Source organism: Siniperca chuatsi, linkage group LG9 (assembly GCF_020085105.1).
Source record: "Siniperca chuatsi isolate FFG_IHB_CAS linkage group LG9, ASM2008510v1, whole genome shotgun sequence".
NCBI lineage: Eukaryota > Metazoa > Chordata > Actinopteri > Centrarchiformes > Sinipercidae > Siniperca > Siniperca chuatsi.
The window spans coordinates 16,051,133-16,076,120 of NC_058050.1; the positions used below are offsets into that span (position 1 = coordinate 16,051,133).

General features: G+C 40.8%; 1 protein-coding gene across 21 annotated transcripts in view; it reads right to left on the reverse strand.

The window, feature by feature from the left end:
* LOC122881404 overlaps positions 1–24,988 on the reverse strand; it is a 33,554-nt gene that overhangs the window by 8,175 nt on the left and 391 nt on the right. For 5 of the 21 annotated variants that reach the window (XM_044207584.1, XM_044207582.1, XM_044207588.1 and 2 more), the window contains exons 1-26: positions 20,775–20,928; positions 13,650–14,914; positions 12,608–12,886; positions 12,381–12,485; positions 12,136–12,254; positions 11,486–11,704; positions 11,152–11,239; positions 10,599–10,751; positions 9,771–9,868; positions 9,214–9,386; positions 8,989–9,105; positions 7,988–8,239; positions 7,543–7,674; positions 6,514–7,383; positions 6,350–6,385; positions 5,640–5,870; positions 5,300–5,521; positions 4,931–5,164; positions 4,588–4,839; positions 4,068–4,235; positions 3,693–3,899; positions 3,261–3,452; positions 2,413–2,618; positions 2,026–2,094; positions 1,850–1,894; positions 1,138–1,200 (exon numbers count right to left, since the gene is read on the reverse strand). In XM_044207584.1, coding sequence (XP_044063519.1) covers positions 1,138–1,200; positions 1,850–1,894; positions 2,026–2,094; positions 2,413–2,618; positions 3,261–3,452; positions 3,693–3,899; positions 4,068–4,235; positions 4,588–4,839; positions 4,931–5,164; positions 5,300–5,521; positions 5,640–5,870; positions 6,350–6,385; positions 6,514–7,383; positions 7,543–7,674; positions 7,988–8,239; positions 8,989–9,105; positions 9,214–9,386; positions 9,771–9,868; positions 10,599–10,751; positions 11,152–11,239; positions 11,486–11,704; positions 12,136–12,254; positions 12,381–12,485; positions 12,608–12,886; positions 13,650–14,914; position 20,775 — 5,796 coding nt within the window. In that variant the 5' untranslated portion in view covers positions 20,776–20,928. Of the gene's footprint in view, positions 1–1,137; positions 1,201–1,662; positions 1,726–1,849; positions 1,895–2,025; positions 2,095–2,412; positions 2,619–3,260; positions 3,453–3,692; positions 3,900–4,067; positions 4,236–4,587; positions 4,840–4,930; positions 5,165–5,299; positions 5,522–5,639; positions 5,871–6,349; positions 6,386–6,513; positions 7,384–7,542; positions 7,675–7,987; positions 8,240–8,988; positions 9,106–9,213; positions 9,387–9,770; positions 9,869–10,598; positions 10,752–11,151; positions 11,240–11,485; positions 11,705–12,135; positions 12,255–12,380; positions 12,486–12,607; positions 12,887–13,649; positions 14,915–20,770; positions 20,930–21,774; positions 22,086–24,988 lie in introns of those variants that run through there. The other 16 variants (XM_044207572.1, XM_044207570.1, XM_044207571.1 and 13 more) reach the window with 16 other exon arrangements.

A 24,988-nucleotide genomic window follows, 5' to 3' on the forward strand; every position in this document is an offset into this window, starting at 1 on the left:
ATGATACTATGTGGATCCTTGATAGATTATCAGCGACTCCTTTTCAAAATGAAAAGCAAGTCTGGCAGCTGATTCATGAGATCAGACTTTGGTTAATAAACAAAAAGGTTCAGAGGAGATTCAGAGGAGTCGGTGCCGTGATTTATCAAAAGCGATTATTATTTGGATGGGTAGGAGCTATAAACTATACAGCACAGCATTGAGGAATTATTTCATAGCATTAGGCTTGCAGTGAAACACGTCGTGAACACAGGCTGCAAATCAATGAGAAGGATAGGTGATGATAGCAGACATGTTACAAGCTGTCAAAGATGCAGCCTCAGTATAAATGGAACCTGCTCATTATACACAAATGAACAAAAGCAACAGTAGCAGCACTCATTTGGCAACATTTAGCACCAAGTTGATCTGTATTGAGAAATGCAAGATATTGACCACCAATTTAACAAAATATACTGCAGAAGATGTTCTAGCTAATGAACAGAAGTGTTTAACTGTTAATCATGACTTATTGTGGTGCTAAAGAGCAACTTAATGATAAGTGTTTCTCCAAATGCCATTCCTTTCATATACAACAGCAAAGATGTATAATTATTTAGATTTTCATTTCTATGGTCAAAAGACATTTGCGTAACTGGTGAGGAAGTGCAATGCATTACTGGCAAGTTAGAAAATGAGATGGAGGTAGAAAGAACAAAAGCAGGAACAGGAGAATACTGATGATCTGGAAAAAAAAAACATGAAAATGGAGCTGCTTGTGAATCCTGGCTTAAAGAATGAAAAACAGTCTAGAAAAGCTCTGGGCTGTCCCTGATTAGCTTAAACCATGGCTCATCCACCACATCACAGGGCTGGTCATTAGGTACAGTTTATGGATGCTATGGAGTGAAGCAAGTGCAAGAATTTTGACCATAACCTAAAACTTATTTGTTATAAATTCAACAGCACTCTCCTGAAACAACCGGATTAGAGTTACGCTGACACACACACACACTTATGTAATCTACAGCCATCATCATTTGCTGATGCAAAAAGTGTGAATCATGCCACATGCAAGCGTGATATTAAACAGCAGCCGTTGTGCCAAAGAGCAAGAAAATACAGATAGAGATTGACATCTCCAGAAAGGATACAAACCTCCAACATTAAAAGGCTATGTCTGATATAAATTGAGTCACCCTCAATTTTCTTAGCTCTTTTCTGTGAAAAATGAAAAGAACAAAAGAGTGTGGGTTTGTTTCAGTTTCCCTTTGTGCTGGCATTAAACTGCCACACCTTGGACATGCATGCTACAAAATTCACTACAGTGTTAATACAACAGACAGAGAGGGCTGTGACGAGTCTGCATGCAAAAGTGACCATAAAGACCAAACTGCAATTTACTAACACAGCAAAGAACCTAAAGCCCTAGAGGACTGACTTAAGATTTCTATTTTTACAGTGACAAGAAAACAAAGAATGGTGGAGTGACAGAAATGTGATAAAACACCAGTTATCATGCTACTTTGGAGTAAAGTGCATTTAATCTATAATCATGCATGTGTGCATTCCAGGGTTTACAACAACAGCAAGCAATGGGAAGAAATTAACACCTTGTAAACCTTTAAACAGCTTCTTATTTAAGTTATTTTATTCTATTAACACCAGTTACTCACTGTTTACATATTCCATCTATTCTTAATATACTGTATGTGCATCGAACCTGATGTGGATGTCATTTAAGACCTAGCCATATGGAAGCACAACATGAGAAGAGGGTGAAATTAGTATTTTGGATGAGAAACTCAATATCATCAGAATGGAGGTGGAGAAATGGCTACGGAAACATATACGAGGCTAAGAATCTGACCTTTCGCATTCGCACCACCTCCGTGCTCATCACCTCAGACTCGTGCTACCCCAGGGAGGAGAGAGGGACACATGTTAGCATCCTTTGCTTGTTGGCTTTAACACTCAGATCTCAGCCATAGTGAAAACAAGCCTTCTGAAGGGGTGACATGCAAGAGGCCAGTGTCTGACACTAACCTGAATGTCCCCATTGACGGTGGATATCAGTGAAGAGTCTACTTCTCTCTGGTCCCTCCACACTGCTGGCTACAGCAGCAAGAGAGACACAGTTCACACTCAGACACAGAGAACAATCTCTGCTCACTACTTTGAGATCTTTAATTATTAAAGACTATGAAGCAATTTCGTCTCTATATTTTATAGTTATCATTATCTACAATCAAAATATCCCGGCAATCACTATGAGGACACATTACAAATCATTTGTTGATATTTCGCTGGCTCCAGCTATCCATACGATTTACATACATATATAATGCTACAATTTCCCTGCACATAAACTTTTAGACTTTTGCTGATATTACATCACACACGTGTAAAATGGTGATCAGAGAAATTGAATACCTTGACCTCAGCCACAGCCTCGATTTTTGAGGGCTCCACAGCTTCTACAGTGACCTCCAGCTTTTTTTCCTCTTTGCGGCCGGTCTTGATCGGAGTGGAGGTCTGGGGCTGATCGAAAGGGGCCATGGGGATCCCTGCCTCTGCCAGAGCAGCCTGGGAGAAGACCGGAGCACTGACAGGACGAGTGCCCCTCTGTGTGCTCACCACTAGGCAAAATACAGACAAAATGGAAACGTGAATAAAAGGAAATATGTTTTAGCACACTGTGTAATGGAGGAGGTAGCTTGCATGCGCAATGAAACAGATATAAACATACAAATAAAGTAACACACAATAGCGCATCTTTGCAAGTGGCCACATCATACTTACAGTCTGAAGCCTTGATGTGATCAGATAAGCGCACTGCAGCCGTATACTGTACCTTATATGCTTTGTTTAGTCTCTTTTAAAAAAAGGACAAGCACGCGTCAGAACCTGAAGTGGGCCAGAAGTGAATATCCACAAAGTGGAATGAGAGCAAAAGCATGGATTAGTTCTTGTTACGATCCGATGATAGATGCAAAGGGCAGATGATGTTAGGCTGCAAGGAGCTATAAAGCTCAATGTGGTTGAACTGGTGAAATGCTGAGATTAAGAAAGCATTATTTCTTCAATCTGCTAAACATAGCATGGTCAGAGGTCCTTGAATAATAGTGGATGTGCCATCGGTTGACAAAAATCCCTAGTGAAGAGAAGTATCCTGCAAACAGGCTGCAAATGTTAATGAGCGTGTCATGGAGCGAAGAAGGCGTGACCATGTGTGAGCTGTTCATCTGCAAACCAACAAACCCAAACAGGTAAACAAATACCTGACTCTTTGAGGCCAACATCTAGTAGAACAAACCAATCATCATTGACATGTATATCTGTGAGCAGACTTCTTTCCTCCTGGATCCGTTTCTCAAACTGTGGTCTCCTCTCGGAAATAGCAATCCTTGTTTTGGCCACAGCAGTTGGAGCTCTCACCTCTGCTGGGAACTGGATGCGCTCAGGGACAGTGACTAATGCAAATACACAACCAGGTATTATTGTGAAAATGACGTGCAAAATATTAGGACACTTGCATTTACAGTGAAATAGATTGCCCAGCTAAATCTAAAAATGTTAAATGACAAATTAAACGACACAGTAGGTGCACATATTAGGAGGGTAGATCAAATGTCAAAGAATAATAGTGCACTATAAAACAAATCTAAAAAAAAATGTCTATGTATAGCTGGATTAAATCCTTTTGATTATACCTGATTTCTTAGTGGCCACATCCAGAAGAATAAACCAATCATCTTCCACCTCTCTCACTGCTGGACGCGGTTTCTGCTGTACCGCCTTCTCCTGCTGCCACATCTCCTCCACTATAGTAATTCTCTGCTGTGCTCTCTGCTCTATGGCAGCAAACTCTTTAGCTGGTCTCACTTCAGGATGCACATGGATACGTTCGTCCACAGCCACTAATACAGGATACACACAAAGCCTTCTCAGTCAGAACACAAGTCCACTTAAACATATACTGAACAAGGTGAAATGTATAATACACATTCAAAACTGTAAGGCACACACAGACGCCATGTTATTCTGTCTGATTCCATCTCATAGCCACACATAAAACAGCAGAATACCTTGTGCTTTTTCTGCAACATCTAGCAGCACAAACCAGTCATCATCCACTTGTCTTGGATGTGGTGGTTTAATCTCCACCGACTTCACAGGTGGCCTCACGTCTTCCAGGATGAATTTTGGTTTTGGTTCAGTGGCTGCCACATCCACAATACGCTCAACCACAGCAACTAACATAGAAAAATAAGGGTAAATATATCTGAATTAAATGTATTTAATTCAGATTTTTGCTGGAGCTATTTAAGGTTTAAAGGAAATTAAAAAGCATGAGGTGTGCATGCAGTCCAGCTTATTAGCCACCACTTATCTGCTGCAACTTCCGCTCTATGTTTATCACCTCAATTTGAGGCTGAACACAAATTTAGCTCGGTACTACCCGAGAAACTGAAAACAGACAGAACTTATACTCAAGCTTCAACCAAAAGTGAGACAGAGACCTTAAATTTCATAAAGTTTAACAACAGATATAATCTTTGAATAGTTTGCTTGAAAAAAAAAAAGACATTTGAAGGCTGTGGGTACCTGGAGGCACATAGGCAGTTTCTCTGGGAACAACATCCAGCAGAAGAAAACAGTCATCATCTCTTTCTCTGATTTCTCTGACTGGCTGGGATATTTTCTGCTCTGGAATAATTTGCTTGGGAAGCTTCTTGTCCTCCTTCTGCACCACAGTCTCTTCAAATACAACCTCCTTCCTGGACTCTACTGTTATTGTTTGGGCAACAGTAGAAATGCTTTCTTCAGGATAAACCTGAACGCACTCAGCCACAGTAACTAATGACAAACAGAATAAATGAGTATTGTAAGTCACTTATAATAAGCTTGTTAGTGTTTATGGTGGGACTGGAGGGAAAGTCGACAATACCTGGTGGCACAAATAATGGTTTTCTAGTGGGAACATCCAGCAGCACAAACCAGTCATCTTCTATCTCTCTCACAGCCTGTGGCAGTGCTACTACTTGCTTTTCACTCAGCACTTCTTTTATTTCTGTGTCTTCTACCACAACCTCCACTCTTCTTTCTCTCTGCTCAACAGTTGTTACTTCAACCGGTGAGACACATTCTTCTGGAGACACTTCTACACGCTCTGCAACAGCAACTAAGACAAAAGAGATAAAAATCCTCAGACACTATCGACAGTACAGGGGATTTAAGGATAAGGGCGTCTGTAAAGCTCAGGATAATTGCTTGCTTTGCTAAAGCTGTGAAGCAGTACTGGGGAGTTTAGCAATACCTGGTGGTACATATGATGTTTCTCTGGAAACAACATCCAGCAACACAAACCAGTCATCTCTTTCTGTCACTGGCTGTTGTGGGATTTCTTGTAGATGTCTTGGTGCCTCTTCTGTTATCTTTCTCTCTTCAGCTACTACTTCTCTAATCTCCTCATCGACTGCAGTTCCAACCACAGTGACCAAAGTTTCTGCATCCACTGGGTCTCTTCCTTTCAACGTAACTGATATGAGTAAAGTCAGGAGAAAGTCTTAAAACACAAGCAGTAATACACACTTTCTTTATATTGTAAGCACAAAATAAAGCACAAGAGAGCCAAGATTGTTTTGAAAAAGCAGTACCTGGTGGTACATAAGGCATTTCGCGAGGAATAACATCCAGCAACACAAACCAGTCATCATCTCTTTCTGTGATGGTCTGTGGTGGTGGGATCTCTGGTACACGCCATACTTCCTCTTCTCTTATTTTTCTGTCTTCTACTATAATCTCTGTTTTCTCCTCAACTGTTGTAATCTCAGTTGTGGAGGTGAAATACAAGCCTTCATCCACCTGAGCACGTTCCACAGTGGTAACTAATGATGACAGTAAAGACACAGAATCTTTGAACGGGGGAGCAAACACGCAGTGCCAAAAAGCTCACAGTAGCAGAAGCAGGAAAACAATTAGATATAACTAAGACTGCAAATCCACAGTGGGTCAGTCTGTTTTAAGCTGATTCAACTCTATGGATGATATTTATACATACACATTTATTAATTTTCATTCTGATGACTGAAAAACAACATAAATTCCCAAATCTTCCTGGATACACCAGAAAACAAAGGCTGTGGCTGTTTCTGAGGCTGTGATATCAATGTCTTTTTCCCTTTTGCACCATTAGGACATCTACATCGACCACATTTTTTATGTCTGCTACACTGTATTATTTTCACTCCACTGCGTCCACCTGAATATAACCCAGAACTATACCCAGCACAGACAGCCCTTTTATAAATGTCAAATTATATTTATTTATAAGAGAAAGGGAAGAGCAATCAAAATGAGAACCAACCTGTTAACTTCTCCATTAACCAGCTTTCCACTGAATCTAAAGATTTTGAAGTTTTTTTGGACTCACTTAATGTAAACCGTACACAAAAAAAGTATTAGTATTAGATTACAATATTAGAGAGATTAGTTGAGGTCTAAAGCTGTTTGCACAATGACATACTGTACCTGGTGGTTTGGAAACAGCTTTGTATGGAGGGCGGTCAAAAAGTGTAAACCAGACATCTTTATTTGCCACCTGAGATGGATCCTCAGCCCGAAGCCTCTCTTTTCTCCCGGTTATGTTCTCCAGTATTTCTGTCTTACGCCATGTCCCCTCTTTACCTAGCCTCTCCTCTGACATTACACCAGCTTGTACCTGCACATCTTCCATTTCTTCTTGCTTCTGCCCTCTCTCTTCTGCAATAGTCACTCTCTTCTTAGTCCTACGCTCAACCTTCTGGTATGGTATTACAGAACTGGCACTGGTGACATCTGACATCTTCTCCTTCACCTCGTCTTGCCATTCCTTTTCTATCTGGCTAAGCTTCTCTCTCAAGCTATCATCTAGCAGACTCTCGTCTGTCACCTCTTTTTCGCTCTCCTGCATCACCTCGGCCTCTTCCTCTTCCGGCAACAAGCCTTTTAAAAACACCTGCTTAATCTGCTCTTCCAGTTCATCCACTTCATCCTCTTTTGCCTCTATTCTCCTCACAGATTTCTTCAGCACTGTTTCTATTATACCTTCAACTTGTATTCGTTCTTCCTGCTCCAAATCTCCCTCTTCCTCTCTTAACTTATCTAGCTCTTCCTTACCCAGTTCCTCTTCTATTACTTCCTGAAGTCTCTCTGCCATTTCACCCACTTCTTGGAGCCTCTCCTCTAAATCCTTCACTTCCCTCAGCCTCTTTTCCAAAAAATCCGCCTCTTTCAGCATGTCTACCAAGATCACAGTTTCCTGCAGCCTCTCAATGACCTTTTCTCTGGGCAGTTCCTGCTCTGCCACATGCATGCCCTGCTCATCCTTCTCCTGGAGCTGGAACTGAGCTAGAGGAGAGGCTGGGAGGAGTAAAGGGGAAAGTAAAACAATGAACCATGAAAGGAACTAAAATTTCATTCATATTGCAGGCTGTTGAAGGGTCTTTGTACAAACAGTATTCAAATTCCCAAAATGGTTGCATGTCATATTTCCACACAAAGTCACACAAAGAAACTCACATGGCTTGTCAACACACTCAAGCGAGGATAGGCTGAAGACTCGGTCAAAGTAAAGGAACCAATCATCTTGCTGTGTTGGTGCTGGTTGCAATAGCCTGTCCATAGAGCTAATTTTTGCCAAGCTGAGCTTAGCTGACAACATCAGAGAAACAATACTGAACAATTTCATACCAGATGAGCAAACACACACAAATCTCAAACTGCAAATGCTTGAAAACGGGGCAGAATAGCACCACATGCTTGGGTTCTACAGAAGCCTTTGAGGATAATGCAATTTACATGTAGTGGTATCATTCATAAAGTGCATGGTGGCCACGATAAAATTAAATTTAGATGCATGTTCTTTAAAATCCCAGCCAAAGTGAAAGATCAAAAGATTCTGGGTTCAGATTTCCTAATGGAAAACTGCTTAATAACCACTAGCAGGCATTAGAAGTGCAAATACCTGGCTGTTTCACATAATCAAAAGCTGGGACAAAGGGAAAAGGAGGATGACGATGGAGCAGGGTGGACCACTCATCTTCCTTTCTGCTCTGCTCATCAGATGCCAGCTTTTGCCACGGCTGACTGGCTGTCTGGGTGATGGTTTGAGAGCAAGTCGACCCAGTCTCAGTGTCCTGCCAGGGTACTGCGTCTGTGTGAACAGACTGCCCCTCCTCCCAGGACTGAATGAAAGTCTGCTCAGACTTCCCTCTGGCTGTGAAAAAATGACGAGGTGATGGCAGTTATGTAATGGTTCTGTTGGAGAGATGACGGCCACTGTGAATGCTTCACAGTGCTTTAAGCATGTTTTTGAACAATGCCAGATGCCAAGCATTTGTACCAGACTATTCTAAGTCCAGTAAGGTTAGTACAAAGCTGAATGAAAGCTGAATGCCTCTCATCCTTCAGAACAAGAACTGATAAAAAAAAATGGCAAAACTAGCAATTACTTTTTCAATGTTTTAAGTTCCAGCTTTATCCTGGTTTAATGACAGCCACTGGATCGGTGATGAGTGAGTCAGTTTGTTAAGATGTTCAACATAAAAGGTACAAGCAAATGAAAGCCATTGTGTAACACACATCAAGCAGCAACTTCTGAAAATGCCAAAAATTGAGGAACAGCAGCCTCACAGGAAATGCCTGTGCATAATTTAGCAAGTGAGGAAACTCCTTATTTTTTCTTTCAGAGTTTACAGTGACCAAAGATACCCTGGGATCATGCCAGGGAAAGTACAAGGTGGGTGACATTACCCACATGTCAGAGTAGGTCAGCATTCTGACAAGTTAACCATCTGTGCCGCAGCTGAAAGGCAATCTTTTCAAAGTTTTACCGGCATGAAAGCAAATGAGCCAGAACGGATGAGCATGTTAAATTATGTGATAAGGCTGTTTGTGAGCAAGAATAAAATAAATGCTGCAAATATGCCAAAAAGCGCTGGTGCAACTCCACACAGATCCTGGTACCTGAGAATTCAGGAGAAGGCTGGGGTTTGTCAGATGCCAGCATCAGCGACCAATCATCAAACTCAGACCTGGTTGATGCTGAGAGTTGTTGCAGGAGCTGGAGAGTTTCATCTCCAGCTGCAAGAGCGAAACAAGTAAAAGGGTAGCTTATCGAAAGTCTGCTTTTATCACAAGATACACACGTGATACAATGATTCCAACACGAGATCACACACTTGCACATACCTCCATCTAGGTTACGGGACAGCCTCTTGCTCGCAGAGCGTGTGAAGCGAGGGGCTGGGCGGTCAATCATGGAGCTGGCCTGGCGGGTCTGGGCCTGAGTACGTCCGCTGTACCGGAACTTCGAGCCCAAGACGAGGAAGCGACGTGATGAGGGGGGCTCTACTGTTGGAACCCTGAGGGACAGAAACATTTCATTTTCATCCACCCACCATTTAATACATTTGACGATTTCATCAAAGTGTTAGACCCGCATACCAGGAGTTCAAATATAAATTATATCGTATCACATCAAAGGACATTTCCTAAAAAAAAATAAAAAATCATTGTTATGCAACAAGGTTAGCAACAACTTTGACCTTTATCTCATTAAGTAGACAAAACCTTTGAGGACCATGTAGCTTTTCCTCTGTGGTTAACCTGCCAGCGAGCCAATATAGGGCTTAAGCTGCAGAGACCAGTTAGCCAATTATCTAGGGGATAGGCAGAACCCGAGAATGACCTCTGTTGCCAGGCAGGGAAGTGTCATTCAGAATAAGGCAAGAATGACCTGTTCTTACCTGAAGAAGGTATGGTGTTCAACACAAACTTTCCACAGCTTCTTCGAGGCTTTGTAGTTCGGCAGTTTAAAGCCAATTGTGCTTTCATACTGCTCTTGCTGCAGGTGAAGAAACAAATAAAAAGTAAAAGTTGAATATAATGACCATGATGACATTATTCTACCATGCAGCATGAAACATGAGCGTGCCAGAGCTGGGATGAATAAACATACTGTAAATCATGTCAATTTGAAATGGCAATTTCTTAAATTAAAATATTAAAAACCTTGTTTCTGAAATATTTTAAAATGCCCCCTATAAAGACGTGAGTTTACAGAATTGTCGAGAACCAAAACCTGAATTGACGTCTGAATTATTTTGTTTGAATTAAATTAATTCAAATTGATTAATCCAGTTGTTAAGGACAGTTAAGTCTGTGTATAGCGGAAAATAATATACAGTGTCTTCATGTGTTTTACACACCCACAAAAGCAACAAATCCCAACCAGTTAAAAATAACGTGAAATACAACAATGAGATTAAAATCAAACAATAACATTATAAATCTAATACTCATGTAGTAAATTAAATATAACAATATAAAATAAGTCCAATGAAATAGCTCCAGTGAAAAAAGTCCATGAGTAAATCCAACTGTTAATCTATAGGTAATTAATATAAGTCAGTTTTTCACACAATCCAAGACCAAGGTATCAGATAGGTGGAATAGGATTTAGGAGAAAATGCTGGTGGGTGAGATATGGGGTTGGGATGAGGTAGAGAGATTTAGAACACCAATCTAATTCAAATGTACAAAAAACGGAATGGAAAGTGTAAATTCTGATTTACCTCTGATGGCCTGATTTTGATAAAGAAGCTGCTGCGTTTGTAAGAGATCTTAAGCACTTTGGGCCAAGGAAAACGGTTGATCCTCAGCTTGTCCTTGTAAACCATCAGACCACTAGAGCAAACCCCCAGTGTAATGTCGACCCCATCAAGATCCTGCATGCACAAAAACAGGATGATGAACAGTTATGATATTGTATCACTGCACACCATCAGCCGAACCCTGCACTGACAATAAACAGTCACTGGGAGGCAGACTTTCTCACAATATGAGCACATGGATTTTGAGGTCATGGAGTTTGAAATGTTATTAATCTCTCCTTTTTTCTGAAAGGGGGATGACATCAATTTTGTAATTAAAATCTGGATGGATGCTACTGATGTAATACAAGCATTGCAACCATTGCAATGACACACATTTTAAAAATGAAAGGAAGTCAGTGCATACTTGAACTATGGACTTTGGCATTTTAGAATTTCCATGAAAACCCTGCACCATCAGTTAACCCACACAACACTAATTTATACAGGTAACATAATTCAAACAAAACCCCACCTTGGCTTGGTGCAGGTCAACTCCATACATGGCGAGTTTCTTGGCATTTTCCAGAAACAACATGTCTGCTTGGGCTGGACTCATTGACCTGGAAAAACACAGATAACAAGGGTCTTTTCATAGATATACATTTTATTGTCAGGATTCTTTGAAGACCTTGTCAAATCATCTATTTAAACAGTTCTATAAAACACTGGATATGCAGAGGTCCTTCACAGTTTGTGCCTGCTGAATTGTGCTAACACAAACTAAATTACACTTGATAAAAATTATGTCTTAACTGAAGATTGCCATCACTATGTTGCTCCAATCAGTGCCCATCCCCGTTGATTACCTGTATGTGCGGTGCAGCTCCATCACCTTTTCCTCCAGCTCCTTGCTCTGTCCGGGGGCCAGGCTCAGATCCTTAACATAGTCTGTTCCATGCAGCTCTGGGTCATACTCTCCAAGCTCTGACTGGGCTGCGTAGGAGCCCAGCAGGGACAGTGTGACAAAGGAACAGGGAAGAACACCAGACATAATGTCCTTCCTCAGCTGGACACACAGAAAGTACCTGAAGAAGATGTGAAAGGAAACAGTAACATCACTTATGAAGACAAAAATAATACAAGATTTTACTGTAGCGAGGACATTTTTGGAAATACATGTTTTCATGAGAGTTAGATGACAAGGCTGAGACTGCGCTCATGTCTGTAATCTAAATATGAAGCTAAAGCCAACAGGCGTTTATCTTAGCTTAGCATAAAGTCTGGAAGAATCAGAATCAGAAATACTTTATTGATCCCCGAGGGGAAACTCTTTTGTTACAGCAGCTCACTCATCTCAGTGCACACAGGAGTAGAAGTACTAGCAAAAAATATAATACACTATAATACAGGTCAGAAAATAAATTAAGTACCAAAGCAGGGGGGAAACGGCTAGCCTGGCTCTGTCCAAAATTTAAAAAAAATGTCAAACTATTCCTTTAACACTTGAGACATTCACCTGGTGAGGTCTTCAGTAAGCTGCGCTGGATCAGGAGGGTAGAACTTCACGTTGAATGTAAACTCATACACAGCCCCTGAAACCTGTTTCCGGATCTCTTTGGTGGCTTCCAACCACGTCTGTGGAAAATGAGGGGAAAAAAATAACCAACTGCTCACAAACAATTTCTTGTCAGTGTCATGTCAAATATCTGGTTATGCTTTTGCAGAGTAACTAAAACTATAGGAGCAGAAAAACCAGCCTACCTTGTTGGTTGGTGTTTCCCAGTGAGCCAAGCCAAAATAATCTTTCTCCAGCAGGTTGACGTGGTCACACACCTTTGTTAAAAGTTCTTGGGCTTTAGCATGTTTCTACGTGAGAAAGAGAGACAGACAGACAGAGGGTGAGGGATGTTCATCAGTCTTCATAACCATATAAAGGTTTAACAGGGGTGACAGCCATTACATGATTTGCAATTTGGGAGGTTTCTTACATCAAGCTCACACTCAAACAGAGTGTCGTCCAGTAAGGTGACTTTGCATTGCATAGTTTTCTGACGTTTGGAGCCTTTAGCCTCTTCTGCCTTCTTCTCGGTCTTCTTTTCTTTCTCAGGCTTCTTCTTCACCTCCTCCTTTGCCTTCTCCTCTCCTTTGGCTTCTTTCTCCTGTTCTGCTGGTTCTTCCTCTTTCTTCTCGGTGTCCTCCTTCGCTTCTTCCACTACTTCAGGCTCCTTCTCTATCGCAGCTTCTTCCTTGTCTTCCTCTTGAGGTGGCTGATAGAGTCAACACAAGACATTTGCAAAGTTTGTCAAATACAGATGAAAAGAATGTGGGAGGACACAGTGTGCTTTTTTTAAAATGATGATGACAGCGCTGTAATTAATACAACTACAGATCTTAGTAAACAGCAAATATACTGCTGTTGATGCTAGCTCTAGGTCAGACCAGCATGGATCATTTTTATTTCAGACCAGGCTTTCAGCTCAAACCAGCATAGCTACTTTCGCTGAGCAAGCTGTCCACATCATAAAAAATTCATTAGAAGGGGGAAAAAAAAAGTCTTCCTCTACTACAGTCCAATCTGCAGCATGAATTTGTATACAGGAGAGCTCTGTTTTCGACCTTTATCTGCAATGGTGTCTTGAGATTTTTCTTAAGACTTTTGTCCTTTTTTGACCCTTCTCACACATTCATGATTAAAGGAACAGTTTGACATTTTGGGAAATGCGCTTATTTGCTTTCTAGCCGAGAGTTAGATGAAAAGATTGATATGACTCTCATATCTGTACGTTAAATATGAATCTACAGCCAGATGTAAAGATGCTGGTGGGTGGATTTTGTTACCTCTGGACTAAGTCAGGCTAGCCGTTTCTCCCTATTTCCAGTCTTTATGCTAAGCTAACTGGCTGCAGCCTTACAGTATATTTATCAGACAGCTATAAGAGCGGTATCATTCTTCTCATCTAACTCTCGGCAAGAAAGTGAATAAGCAGATTTCAGAAAATGTAGAACCAATACTGTCAGCGTCACACTGACCTGCGTCTCTCCGCTGCTTATCGACTGCTGATCAGGAGCCTGTTCAGTGTCTGGCTCAGTTTTAAGCTCAGGCTCTGGAGCAGCAATCGGTGCTTTCACCTGCTCCTCACTTGGCCCTTTCACTTCCTTCTCCTCCTTCTTTCCTTTGTGCTTCCCCTTCTCTTTTTTCTTCCCTTTTTCCTCTTCCTTGTTTTGCTTTTCTTCTGTCTTTTCTTCCTCCTTTTCCTTCTCTTTCTTCTTTACCTCTTCTTTCCCCTTCTCCTCTTCTTTCGGTTTCGTCTTCTCCTCTTCCTTCTTTTTGGCTTTTTCCTCTTCTTTCTTCTTTGCCTTTTCGGCCTCTCGTGCCTTTTCTTCTTCTTTCTTCTTTGCTTTCTCTTCTTCTCTCTTCTTTACCCTTTCTTCTTCCTCTGCTTTCCTCTTTGCTTTTTCCTCCTCCTTCTTCTTTACCTTTTCCTCCTTTTCTTTTTTCTTTGCAACCCTCTTGTCAACGTTTTCCTCCTCTTTACTCTCTTTCTTTCCGGCTTCTGCCCCCTTGTCTTTAGCTTCAGCAGTCTCCTTCTTTTCTTCTTCTTTTGTCTCCAATTTTTCCTCCCCCTTTTCTACAGTCTGCTGTGGTTTCTCCTCCTCCTTTTGCTCCTCTTCCTTTTTCACCTTTTCCTCTTCCTTTTTCTCCTCGTCCTGTTTCACTTTCTCCTCATCCTTTTTCTCTGCTTTCTTCTTAGCTTCTTTCTTTTTCTTTTTACTGCCCTTCTTCTCAACTTTTTCTTCCTCTTTCTTTTTCTCCTCTTTTTGTTCTACTTTCTCTTCTTTCTTTTTCACTTCTTTTACCTCAGATTTGACCTCTTCTACCTTAGCCTTCTTCTCTTCACTTATCACGTCTTCCTCCTTCTCCTTTTCTGCCTTGTCAGCTTTTTCCTCTTTGTCTGCCTTTTCCTCCCCGGCTTTCTCTGCCTCAAACCCCTCTCCCTCGGAGCACTGCGAGCGACGTTTGAGGAAAGAGGAGAAGAGGCGAGACAGGCCTTTGCCAGCAGAGGTCCGGGTACGAGGCTTCAGCTGCTCCTCCTCAGGGGAGGTAGCTACTTCAGCAGGCCCAGGCTCAGAGGCACGCTCCTGGGCCTTCTTGCTCGACTGCTTCTCCTCCGGCTCGGACACTGCTACCACTGGCTTCTGCTTGTTCTCTGGTTCGGGTTCGGCACTGCTGGCCTTCTGCTTGCCCTCAGTGTCTGCCTCGCTCACTGCACTTGCCTCTGTTGTCATGGTAGCCACTGGGAAGGAGAACAGAAGGGAGTCAGAAATGGAGAAAGGTCATGGTGCTGTACAGAGTGTGACAGTGCACACTAGGCTATACATGGAACACAACAAACAAGATTAGGAGCAGTGGACTATTAGCCTGTGTGTAGGAAACATTACACTTCACTTTGCTGTGAATGGCAAGCAGATGTAAAACATGGACTGTACTATACTGATACAATAAGTAATGTGTACTGTTGTTAATCGATAATTCACCGATGATCATGTTCAAGGACTATGATAAACAACTAGAGCTAAAATGATTAGTGAATTAAGCATTCGACAGAAAATTAATCAGCAACAATTTAGTTTTAACTAATTTTTAAGCAAATCTGATTTTAGGTTCTTAAATTGGCTGTTTTTTCAGTTTTATATCATTGTATAAGTGAACAGCTTTACGTTTTGACTGTTGGTCAGACAAAACAAGCAATTTGAGGACCTTGGGATCTGAGAAATTGTGATGTCATTTAAAAAAAATAACAACAATTTTCTGACATTTTATAGGTCAAACAATTAATAGATTCATCATGAAAAAAATTTACAGATTAATCAATACTGAAAATAATCATTAGTTGCAGCTCTACAAAAAAAAAAAATCCAAAACATTTTGTTGTGTTAAATCCTAAATGATATAAACAGAATAGGTCTACATTTCTTTGGATAATTTTTCTCAATACATGGTGATGGTGTAAAAGTAAATATTATCTTATATCATGCAAATAGGGTAATCTGTATGAATGCTTCATTATTCTCACTTAATATTTTATCATTTTAGCTGACGCTCTAATCAAGAGCAAATTACCATTAACAATTTTTACAATAAGTAATTTACATTGCTGCTTTAAGTTATTGTTAGTTGCCTTGTAGGAGTGGCTTAAGTGAGACTTATTCCATAAAACATGAAGCCAACTGCCACCCACAGATTATATTCTAACTCAAACACACATACAGTACTTACACACACAAACATCACTTCATCACACAATAGCCTTCCTTGTTGATACGTGTGTCTGTGTCTACATGGAGTTCTGAGGGTGAGTTCACAACACTGCCTATCACAGACTCATTAAATCTTACTGACACAAAGGAGGCATTCTGCTCTGGAGCTGCATATTAGCACCGCCTGGATCATCCTCAACAAGCATGTCTGGCTCTTCATCTCACACAAGCTACAATCCAGTAATGGTCAGGCTATATTACATATACTGGGGAAGAGGATTTTATCCACATGGTTTACTATGTTACCTTCTGTCCTGTTCAACCTGACTGTACGGTATTTATAGAAGATACCAAGACTGCTGTCAACATGTAACAGTGCAAGCATACTTGCCTAAATTACTTATTATACAATGATGTGACTCACAGTCACTGTACATGAGGTGTTGAGGTTAATGAACACGACTTTGATTCACTGGTGTGGCAGCGAGAGGACAGATCTGGTATATTTAGAAACTTCTAACCAGCTGATTAAATCTCACAACTGACTGAAATACACCACAGGTATTATGCAATCACGGTACACCTCTCCTAAGTGAGATGTATACAGTGGCTCACATCAATTTTTTTCTTTGATTGAGACTGATTTGCATCCTGTCTGGAGTAGGCCTTGTCTAATTGGTGACTAATGTGGCTGTGTCTGTCTCTTCCATATGTAGTTCAAGTCTCACCCTGCCTTGTATGGAGTGGGGGAGGGGGAATGCTAGACAGGCCAATCTTCCAGATGTACAGGGCCGCCCCAAAGGGTGCAGACTGGCCCTCTATACCATACACTTCCCACTGCCACTAAAGGACAGCAGGAGAGGAGGAGGGGTTACGCACACAGACCAAATCCTCTTTAGCCCTCCCATTGTTTGTGTCCAGTGACCAATAACTGTGCTGCACACTATAACTAATCCTGCCTACCCTTCCCCCCACAAGACCCCCCATAGGCCTATTCCCTAGGTCACACACACACACACACACACACACACACACACACACTGGTATGCATCAATGCTCATGGGCTCCTCTGGGTCTTTTAATGCTCTGTCATCTCAATTGTGATTGTCAGGAAACAGACATGCTCCTAATGGACCAGCTGAGCTTGTGTCTGCTGCCTCCTCCATTTTGTGTTGCCTATCTAACATCTCTGCTATCAGCCAGCTGAGCAGGACTAACCTGCATCATGAGTGATTGAGATAGCGGCAGCCACACCACAGGATCTCTCAATACAGCATCAATCTCGTAATATTAGGCATATTTCTTTTTTGGTGTGAAGGTAATTAGATGAAATATTGCTGTGTAAAAAAAAATTTAAAAAAAAGAATAAAAGAAACCTGCCCTCAATCCTACATAATTAGTGTCTCTAATGAGCTAAATTATAGATGAAGTAGACAACCCTCTAGCAAGAGTGAGCTTGCAAAGAGCTGCTGGATCAGGTGCAAACGCCAGGGCTGGAGTTGAATCAGGATTTGATTTAGAGTTTCTGTGACTTTAAACTGAACTTAATGTTCCCACAGGAAGATAATTTGAAATTTGATTTGACTCAGTGAATTTCACTTAAAGGAAAGGTCACATCTTACTTGACTTTATGACTCAAATGCATTCTGTGGAAATTCATTATTTCACATGCTTAAATGTAAGCAACACTAACAGCATGAACTCCAATGTATTAATTGTTCTCGTTAAAATTATGAAAAAAAGTTTGAATTGATGCTAACCCGATGACTTAACTGCTACTGACACCAAAACTTAACTCTAATTTGCCATTAGTTTCTAAAGTTTTAAAGATATATTTTCAGGAATTTGTCTAGACACTAAAGCCTTCATATTATTTGCCAGTGATGCTGCAGTGCTGCTGCTGTGCGTGTGTTAGTGTGTGTTTATATACGTGTGATGAAATGAGACGAGAGGGCTGATTGAGAAAGAGCTTGCAGAGAAGGAGGAGGAGGCGGTATAATATATAAATAGCTACATGTGCTCAAGATGCAGGGACTCATTAGTTAGCCTTTACAGACAAGCTCATATCTATTTCTGTTCACAGCATACTGCACACAACACGCATATGCACATGTGCATACATGTGTGCACAGCTGCAAATGCACACACTACTACATATATAGCATAGTTTTTAAGACAGCAGAGAGAGATTTCAATTGTTCCTTACAAACACGGACTGACAGGTAACATGAGTTCCAAAATAACATTACCCTGTAGGAATATTAGGAGGACAAAAAGAAAGGATGTTTCCTGGGTGAGTAGGCTTAAGGAATTAGAAGGAGTTTAGAGTTAATCATCCCCCAAGTGACCAGTTGAGATTATCTCTATCTATCTACCTGCCTACAGTATCTATCTCACTGTCCACTCTGATTCTCTCTCTGTCTCTGGTCTGCCTCTCTGGGTGTGCATGTATATGTGCATGTATGTATGTGTGTGTGTGTGTGTGTGTGTGTGTGTGTGTGTGTGTATGCGCGGGAGAGAGAGAGAGAGAGAAAAGCTGGCAGATGCACAGTGGCGATCAGCTGTGCTGATTCATGGTTTTATGTGGAGCCCCGCCTACCTGGCTGAAAATCAACAGAAATTAACTGAAAGCCAAGATATCAGTCCTCTGGCCACATGGTGGCTCCTATTAACCTCTCTAAGTAAACACAGACACACATGCCAACATACACGCTAACATGTGCCTGGCTAAATTGTATGTTCAGTTAATGTACATACGCCTGCCCAGAAACATTGTGAATACACACAAAATGGGCACTGAATATATTAAGTCATTATAGTGTGCACATGTACTTCTTATTAAACGATCCTAAGGTGTAAAATAATACTAAATGCTGTCAAGATCATGGAGAGACGTGTAGAGTGCAACAAATTAAAAATGTGGTCAAATTTTGAATGAAGCACTGTAATAAGGGACAACATATATCTCTTGTGTACTGGGTGATAAAACAAAAAGGGTATTTGGCTACAAAAGGTTTATTTCAGTCTAGTCCTCTGTGTAAACTGATCCCAAACCCAGTTCTAAACTAATCAATACGCACAGATGGTCAGAGAGCCTGATGCCGTAACATGAACCGACATGGGAAAAGAATGGAGTAGCTCGATTGATTTACTGTGGTTGCCCTGAAAGCAAGTCTGAATCCATTTCGAACATCGCCTCAACCAAAGCCCATTGAAAGAACAGAAAATCTGTACATTAGTGCATATTATGAGAGAAGTGTTCTTTTTTATGTTGGACACACAAAATCCAGATGTGTGTCTAGATAGTAGGAGTCATCAGTTAAATGATTTTAAAAGATTGCATTGTGCACTCAATTTACTATATTTAAATAAAATAATTCTGCTATTGAATTTGATCTTAGAATTTTTTGTGGAAAGATTATGTAAAGTTAGATTTTTTACATATACTTTAAGATGGTCAAATCCACAGACTCCCTCATTCATGAAGAAAAGAGCTCTGTACAGTATGTGGAGTCTGTTCCCTATTTAGTAATGCTCACACAACAGAGTAGTAGTCTAACTGCACGAATGCATCATAACTCCCAAAAGAGGATTAACACCAGCAAGCTCTTCTGGGACCTTGATGACCTCACTCTCACATAGCAGAGCCAAAAACATCCTTCAGCATCACTTCAGCAGCTCTGTGTTCACAACACTTCTGATTCAGCAGCACAGGAGACCCCGAGCACCCGGGTCTTATCTCTGTCATTTTTTAACCTCGTGTTTACTTTTGTTGCTCATGCAAGCACATGCCAGTCCAACTGCATTAATGCTGCCTCTGTCTCTCCCTCATCCTTCCTACGTCATATCTGCAGCGCTTCATAAAAGATTATCTGACTATATATATCCAGCAGTATCATCAATGGAGATGAGGCTTATTGGATGAGTTTCTCTTAAGTGCGTTATTGGTAGTACAAGTGCACGCACAGAAACATTCACATATGCCACCCTCCACCGAAGATGGATATTTTTAACCCGTGCAACACTCCTCTTGGGCTGAAAGCAAGTCATGTCAAGCAGAAATCCAGATGCAATGCCATCTCTGAAACAGCATGAAAAAACAACAACATCTGAATATCTGAGCAGACACATTCTCAGAAATAGCTGTAACACATCTCAGATCTCAAGACCAAGAACATCCTGACATGAAGAGACACAAGTGCATCATCTGGAACAATAACTATTTAACATATGAATGATTTGGGGGACAAAATATGACCATTCATGTCAAGTTCAGTCAGTTCATAATGTTAATGTAGGATTTTTGTCTCTTATACATCAAATTAAATATTATCAGACCTCTATACTGTAGAAGATGAGCCATTTTCCCTAATCATTCATCTAAATTTACCGAGTTCTACAAGCCATTACATTACTTCATAATATAGCCTAATGTGTGTAGTCTTTTGTAAAGTATGAGTTTTCTTAAAATGTACAAACTGTACTCCCTCTTTCAGCAGTGTGATAACTAGCATGCCCATTCATTTTTACAAAAACAACTCACATGTAGCAAACACATCGCTGCCTCCGCTAATACGGACTGCTTTTGATTTATGTGGATGTTTAAAGACTGCTACTGGGCTATATTAAACGGGCAATATATCGGCTGTATCATTTTAATTTGCTTTAACAAATCGTTGTTTAAATGTCGCATGATTATTTAGCCTATACGACTCCAACTTCAAACTTTTTTTTTTCCAATTAAACGGCAAAACAGTCACAGGCTGTATCAGGCCAACGTGCCAGGGTATTTAAACTATCTGTGTATGAAAATGGCGCCGAATGTACAACAAAACAAATAAACACTAATTTATCCCCACCGCCCGAGAATAAGAATCTTAAATGTGGCTTACCTACTCTAGGATTAGCATCAATGGGAAAGCAAACGGCACAAAATCCGACAAAATCCTATATTCGGCACGTTCAGAGGAGAAACAATGTTGCGGAGATACACATGCTTTGTTGTACTGAAGGTGTCCGATGCTCGTAAAGGGGTGGAGTCTCACAATGAGGCTAGGACTTGAGTTGGCCAAATGAGCACCGACCAGCACGCCACACAACCGCATGCCGAGGTGGAGGAGCTGGACACAACTATCATATAATGCTGATTAGAACAACTATGCAACTGGATATAAGTCGATGTGAATGCAAATATGAAAATGCTGCAGCAATCTAACCCTTAAAAACACCCCAGTAATCCAGTGTTCAAATGTATGCTTATATAAGGGGATATTTACATTGTAAAGTTTTAAGTCACAACTCATCACTATGTTGGTACAATACATTAAGTCTAGTTACAACAATCCCCAACAGGCAGGGCCAAGTAAGGAGGGCCAAAGAGTGCAATCATTAACACAGTACAAGGTCCAGAAACAGGAGGGAGGCAGAGAGTCTTGCCCAGTCTTTTCAGGCGCCAACACTTGCATTCATCTGCACAGTATGAGTGTGTCAGGACTACAACCAAGCTGAGCCAATTGTTGAGACGTTAAAAGAGGCACAGTTTCAAATTCGTTAGAGAAAGAAAAAAAGGAATGTCCAACAATAGACCCACCCTCAACCATATTATCTAAAAATTTGAAAACAAACCAGCACACACGTGTCCAATCACATATACACAAGCTGTCTTTATGGACCCCGGCATGGTCCCCACCCATCTGCCTGACCCCATTAGGGCCATACGGCTCATAGGCGGAGGGGGGGGTAAAGGGGTTCATTATTCTCACAGCCACACAGAGTAAGGAACCATCACCTTTGCCTCACAGAGGCAAGTACATGTGGCATCCACAGCGGTGTCATGTCAGTGTCACATGTCATTTCTGGGCAATTAATTTGCTATTTACTGAATAAAAAGTCTTACCAGTAAAAAAGGTGGTTCCGAAGATCTTGTTATAAAGTCCAAAGGAGGTATCAAGACATCAAACAACAGAGACAGAACATTTCTCTCTAGCACAGTAACAGTCGATAATCGGGATTTCTTCTTTAGACTTAGATCACTGAACACAGTGATGACACAAAAGCAGCACTACAGCGCCCAAACTGGTGGTGTTAAACATTTACTGTAACATAGTGGACAGTACAAACAGAAAGCGAGTACTTTCGGATATAGTTAGGATATAGTTTCTGTTTCCCCTCTTTTAGTTTGGGATGGAATGAGCAATAGCCATAGAGATAATAGAAGAAGAGCGAGGGAGAGAAACAAAGACTATATGAACGACTTGCATTGCTTTCAGTTGCTTAGAAACCCCTGCCCTGCCCTGCGCCTACTGCAAGGAGCAGGTGTTGAGCTGGACCCAGGAGAGGGAAGAGAGACAGAATATAGAAGGGAGGAGAAGAGGAGCAGCACTCGCAGACCCACAGTCCCTTGAGACAGTGACAGACTGGAACCACAGACTCTGAGATGAGCCACTCACACAGCAGACACACCCAAAACACTGACGCACACTTTCTGTTTCCCCCGTCACTCATCCTCATTTGTTCAAAACCACGGGCACGCACGCACATACGATGGTGCAGTGCATTACTCCAGCAGAGTGGATCGGGGTTATGTTTGTTTGGAACATCTTTATCCCTCTCTGGCTCCATCACTCAGTGATTACATAATGTCCCATACCACTTCCACCCAAATCATCTCTCTTTGACTTTCAATGTTGCATCTGGGTACGCATCACACACACACACACACACACAAACACACACCGCGTCGCCTTCCCTCCAGGATCTTATGTAAAACAACTTGTGCAGCTTTGAAAATACTTTAAATATGAATTTTGAGTGCATGTGATGGAGGCATGGTTGCAGGGGTTTTATTTGTGCTCAGGATCTGAGCTCTCAAGAGCACTAACGGGATAGATGGTAACAGCGCATCAATATTCATAGCGCGCCATTATGTTATGAAGAATTTATGAACCGGGAAAGTTCCATGTTTCTGCCCCATTCTGCCAGTAGACATGTTGCCCACCCTTCTTGTTTTGGGACAAGTTTGAATTCTCACCTTCGTACATACATTAAAGAATTTAAATTACACAGCATGATGTTTCTTCAAAGGGAGGAGTCAGGACATTATGTGGTAGAAGTGCATTAAGTGCATCCTGTGCTGTGTCATGGATTTTCTGCAGCTAGTAAAACTGCCATAAACATTTGCAACCAGAGACAATGCAAAGCCATGAGCCAGATTGGAAATGAAATGCTCATATTAATATGCATGCGCTTGGATGTCCACTGAGATCTCTTAAAAAGACACAGTACCAAGCCCTGGAGCTCACAGTACGTTGAATAAATTGTAGTGAACATTCTAGGCCACCTAAGTACATGTTACATTGTTTAATCATCTGATGCTACTGTTAATAGCCATGTTTCATAGTTTACACTGCCACCTAGTGGAGAGGTGGTAATTTTATCAACTTCTCACATGTATATTGCTGATTTGACAGTCTGACAGGTCTGCGGTAAAAACCAGCCACATGTTAATTTCCATACAATTCTCTACACATATTAAACATTGCACTGTAATTACAATTCTTATATCTCATATACACTGACATTTTCACAATACACAGTGCAATCTGGGTATAAATATGTGCACTTGTAATAACAAGCACTTATAATAAAAACAACTCCAAAATCTAATTACTAGTTCAACATGAATTATTTGTTGTGAAAGAGAAGGAATCCCCACCAACACTAATCTACGTAAACATAGAGCTGTAAGGCATGCTGGGAGCATGTGTTCATGAGAGATAAAGATGTGTTTGCATCCAGATGCCTCAGGGTGACACGGTCACACTACCCCTCCCTAAACTAGTGTGACGTGGGCACCAGCAGGTCAACATAATGCCATAATTCCAGCTACTAAAGCGCTCACTGGGATTCCTTCACAGTCTCTTGTTCAGATCTGACTGATGCTGAACATTAAAAAGGATGTCGTACATTTTTTATGACTCCATTATAAAATAACTTAATCAGAAAGTACAACAAGCTCTTTTTCCTGGGATATGAAGAAATAGTCAAGGTTGAGAAATAGCGGCCACTTTTTCCGCAAAAGATACAGAGGGAGTCTACAAAGTCTGCATTCAGATCCCAGGGGGAATGGCATGTCAAACAGAAGTCATCAATAATTAATATTTAATAGTCACAATGACTTCATAGAATCGTTGCATAAATATAAATGAAATGCTTCTCTGCAGCTGCGAGCAGGGTTGTTATACTTAAAATTATACTCTACATTACCTAAATCATATTGTGGTTCATTAAGGGGGGACTCATTTGTACATATATATTTGATAAGGTAAAATAATTATTTCTCTGCATGTACTGTATGCAAAACATCACAGCAATACCTTTAAAATAAGCATCATATACAGTGGTTCAGTTGGATCATTACTACAGCAACAACAACTCAAATGCCTTTGCTATACTTATATCCTTTTTGCATACAACTTAAATGGTAATTGATACTCACATCACATCCATGTAGAAGGTCAGTGTAGATTGTACGGACAATCCCAGACAGTGTGACCAGGTCAGAGAGAGAAAAGAGAGTGTTAGTTCAGTAAAATACTTATTTTATTTATGTGACAGGACACATGATAGAGAGTTTCTAAAATTAAATCAAAAAGGTGACAGCACACATAGTCAAAGAGATGTACAGTACTCAGGTGAACCTCTGTTTTGGATAATAATTAACTTAATGAATACTGCACTGTATATCATAAAAAGGTAGCCTGAGCACTTAAACAAATACTGATTAATCACATAACTGATGGGCCTGAATCAGGACATGAATAGCTCTGAGAAAGTATAGCATGTAGTGCTAGAATCCTTTGAGAACAGAAAACAGAGGTAAAAACTATGTGACCAAGTTGACCCAAATCAGGTGTTTAAGCAAAACATAATTCTTCTATATGTGCATCTTCTAATAATTCTTTCCTCTAGACTACTTCTATTACCAACATAATAAACAGACCCTATATACTTTACATAATTCATATAGGATTACTGTTTATCTTACTGCTAGTGTAGTGACTGTGTACTCTTGCTTCTGATAACTAAGCTAACGTTAGGTATCTTTGGTT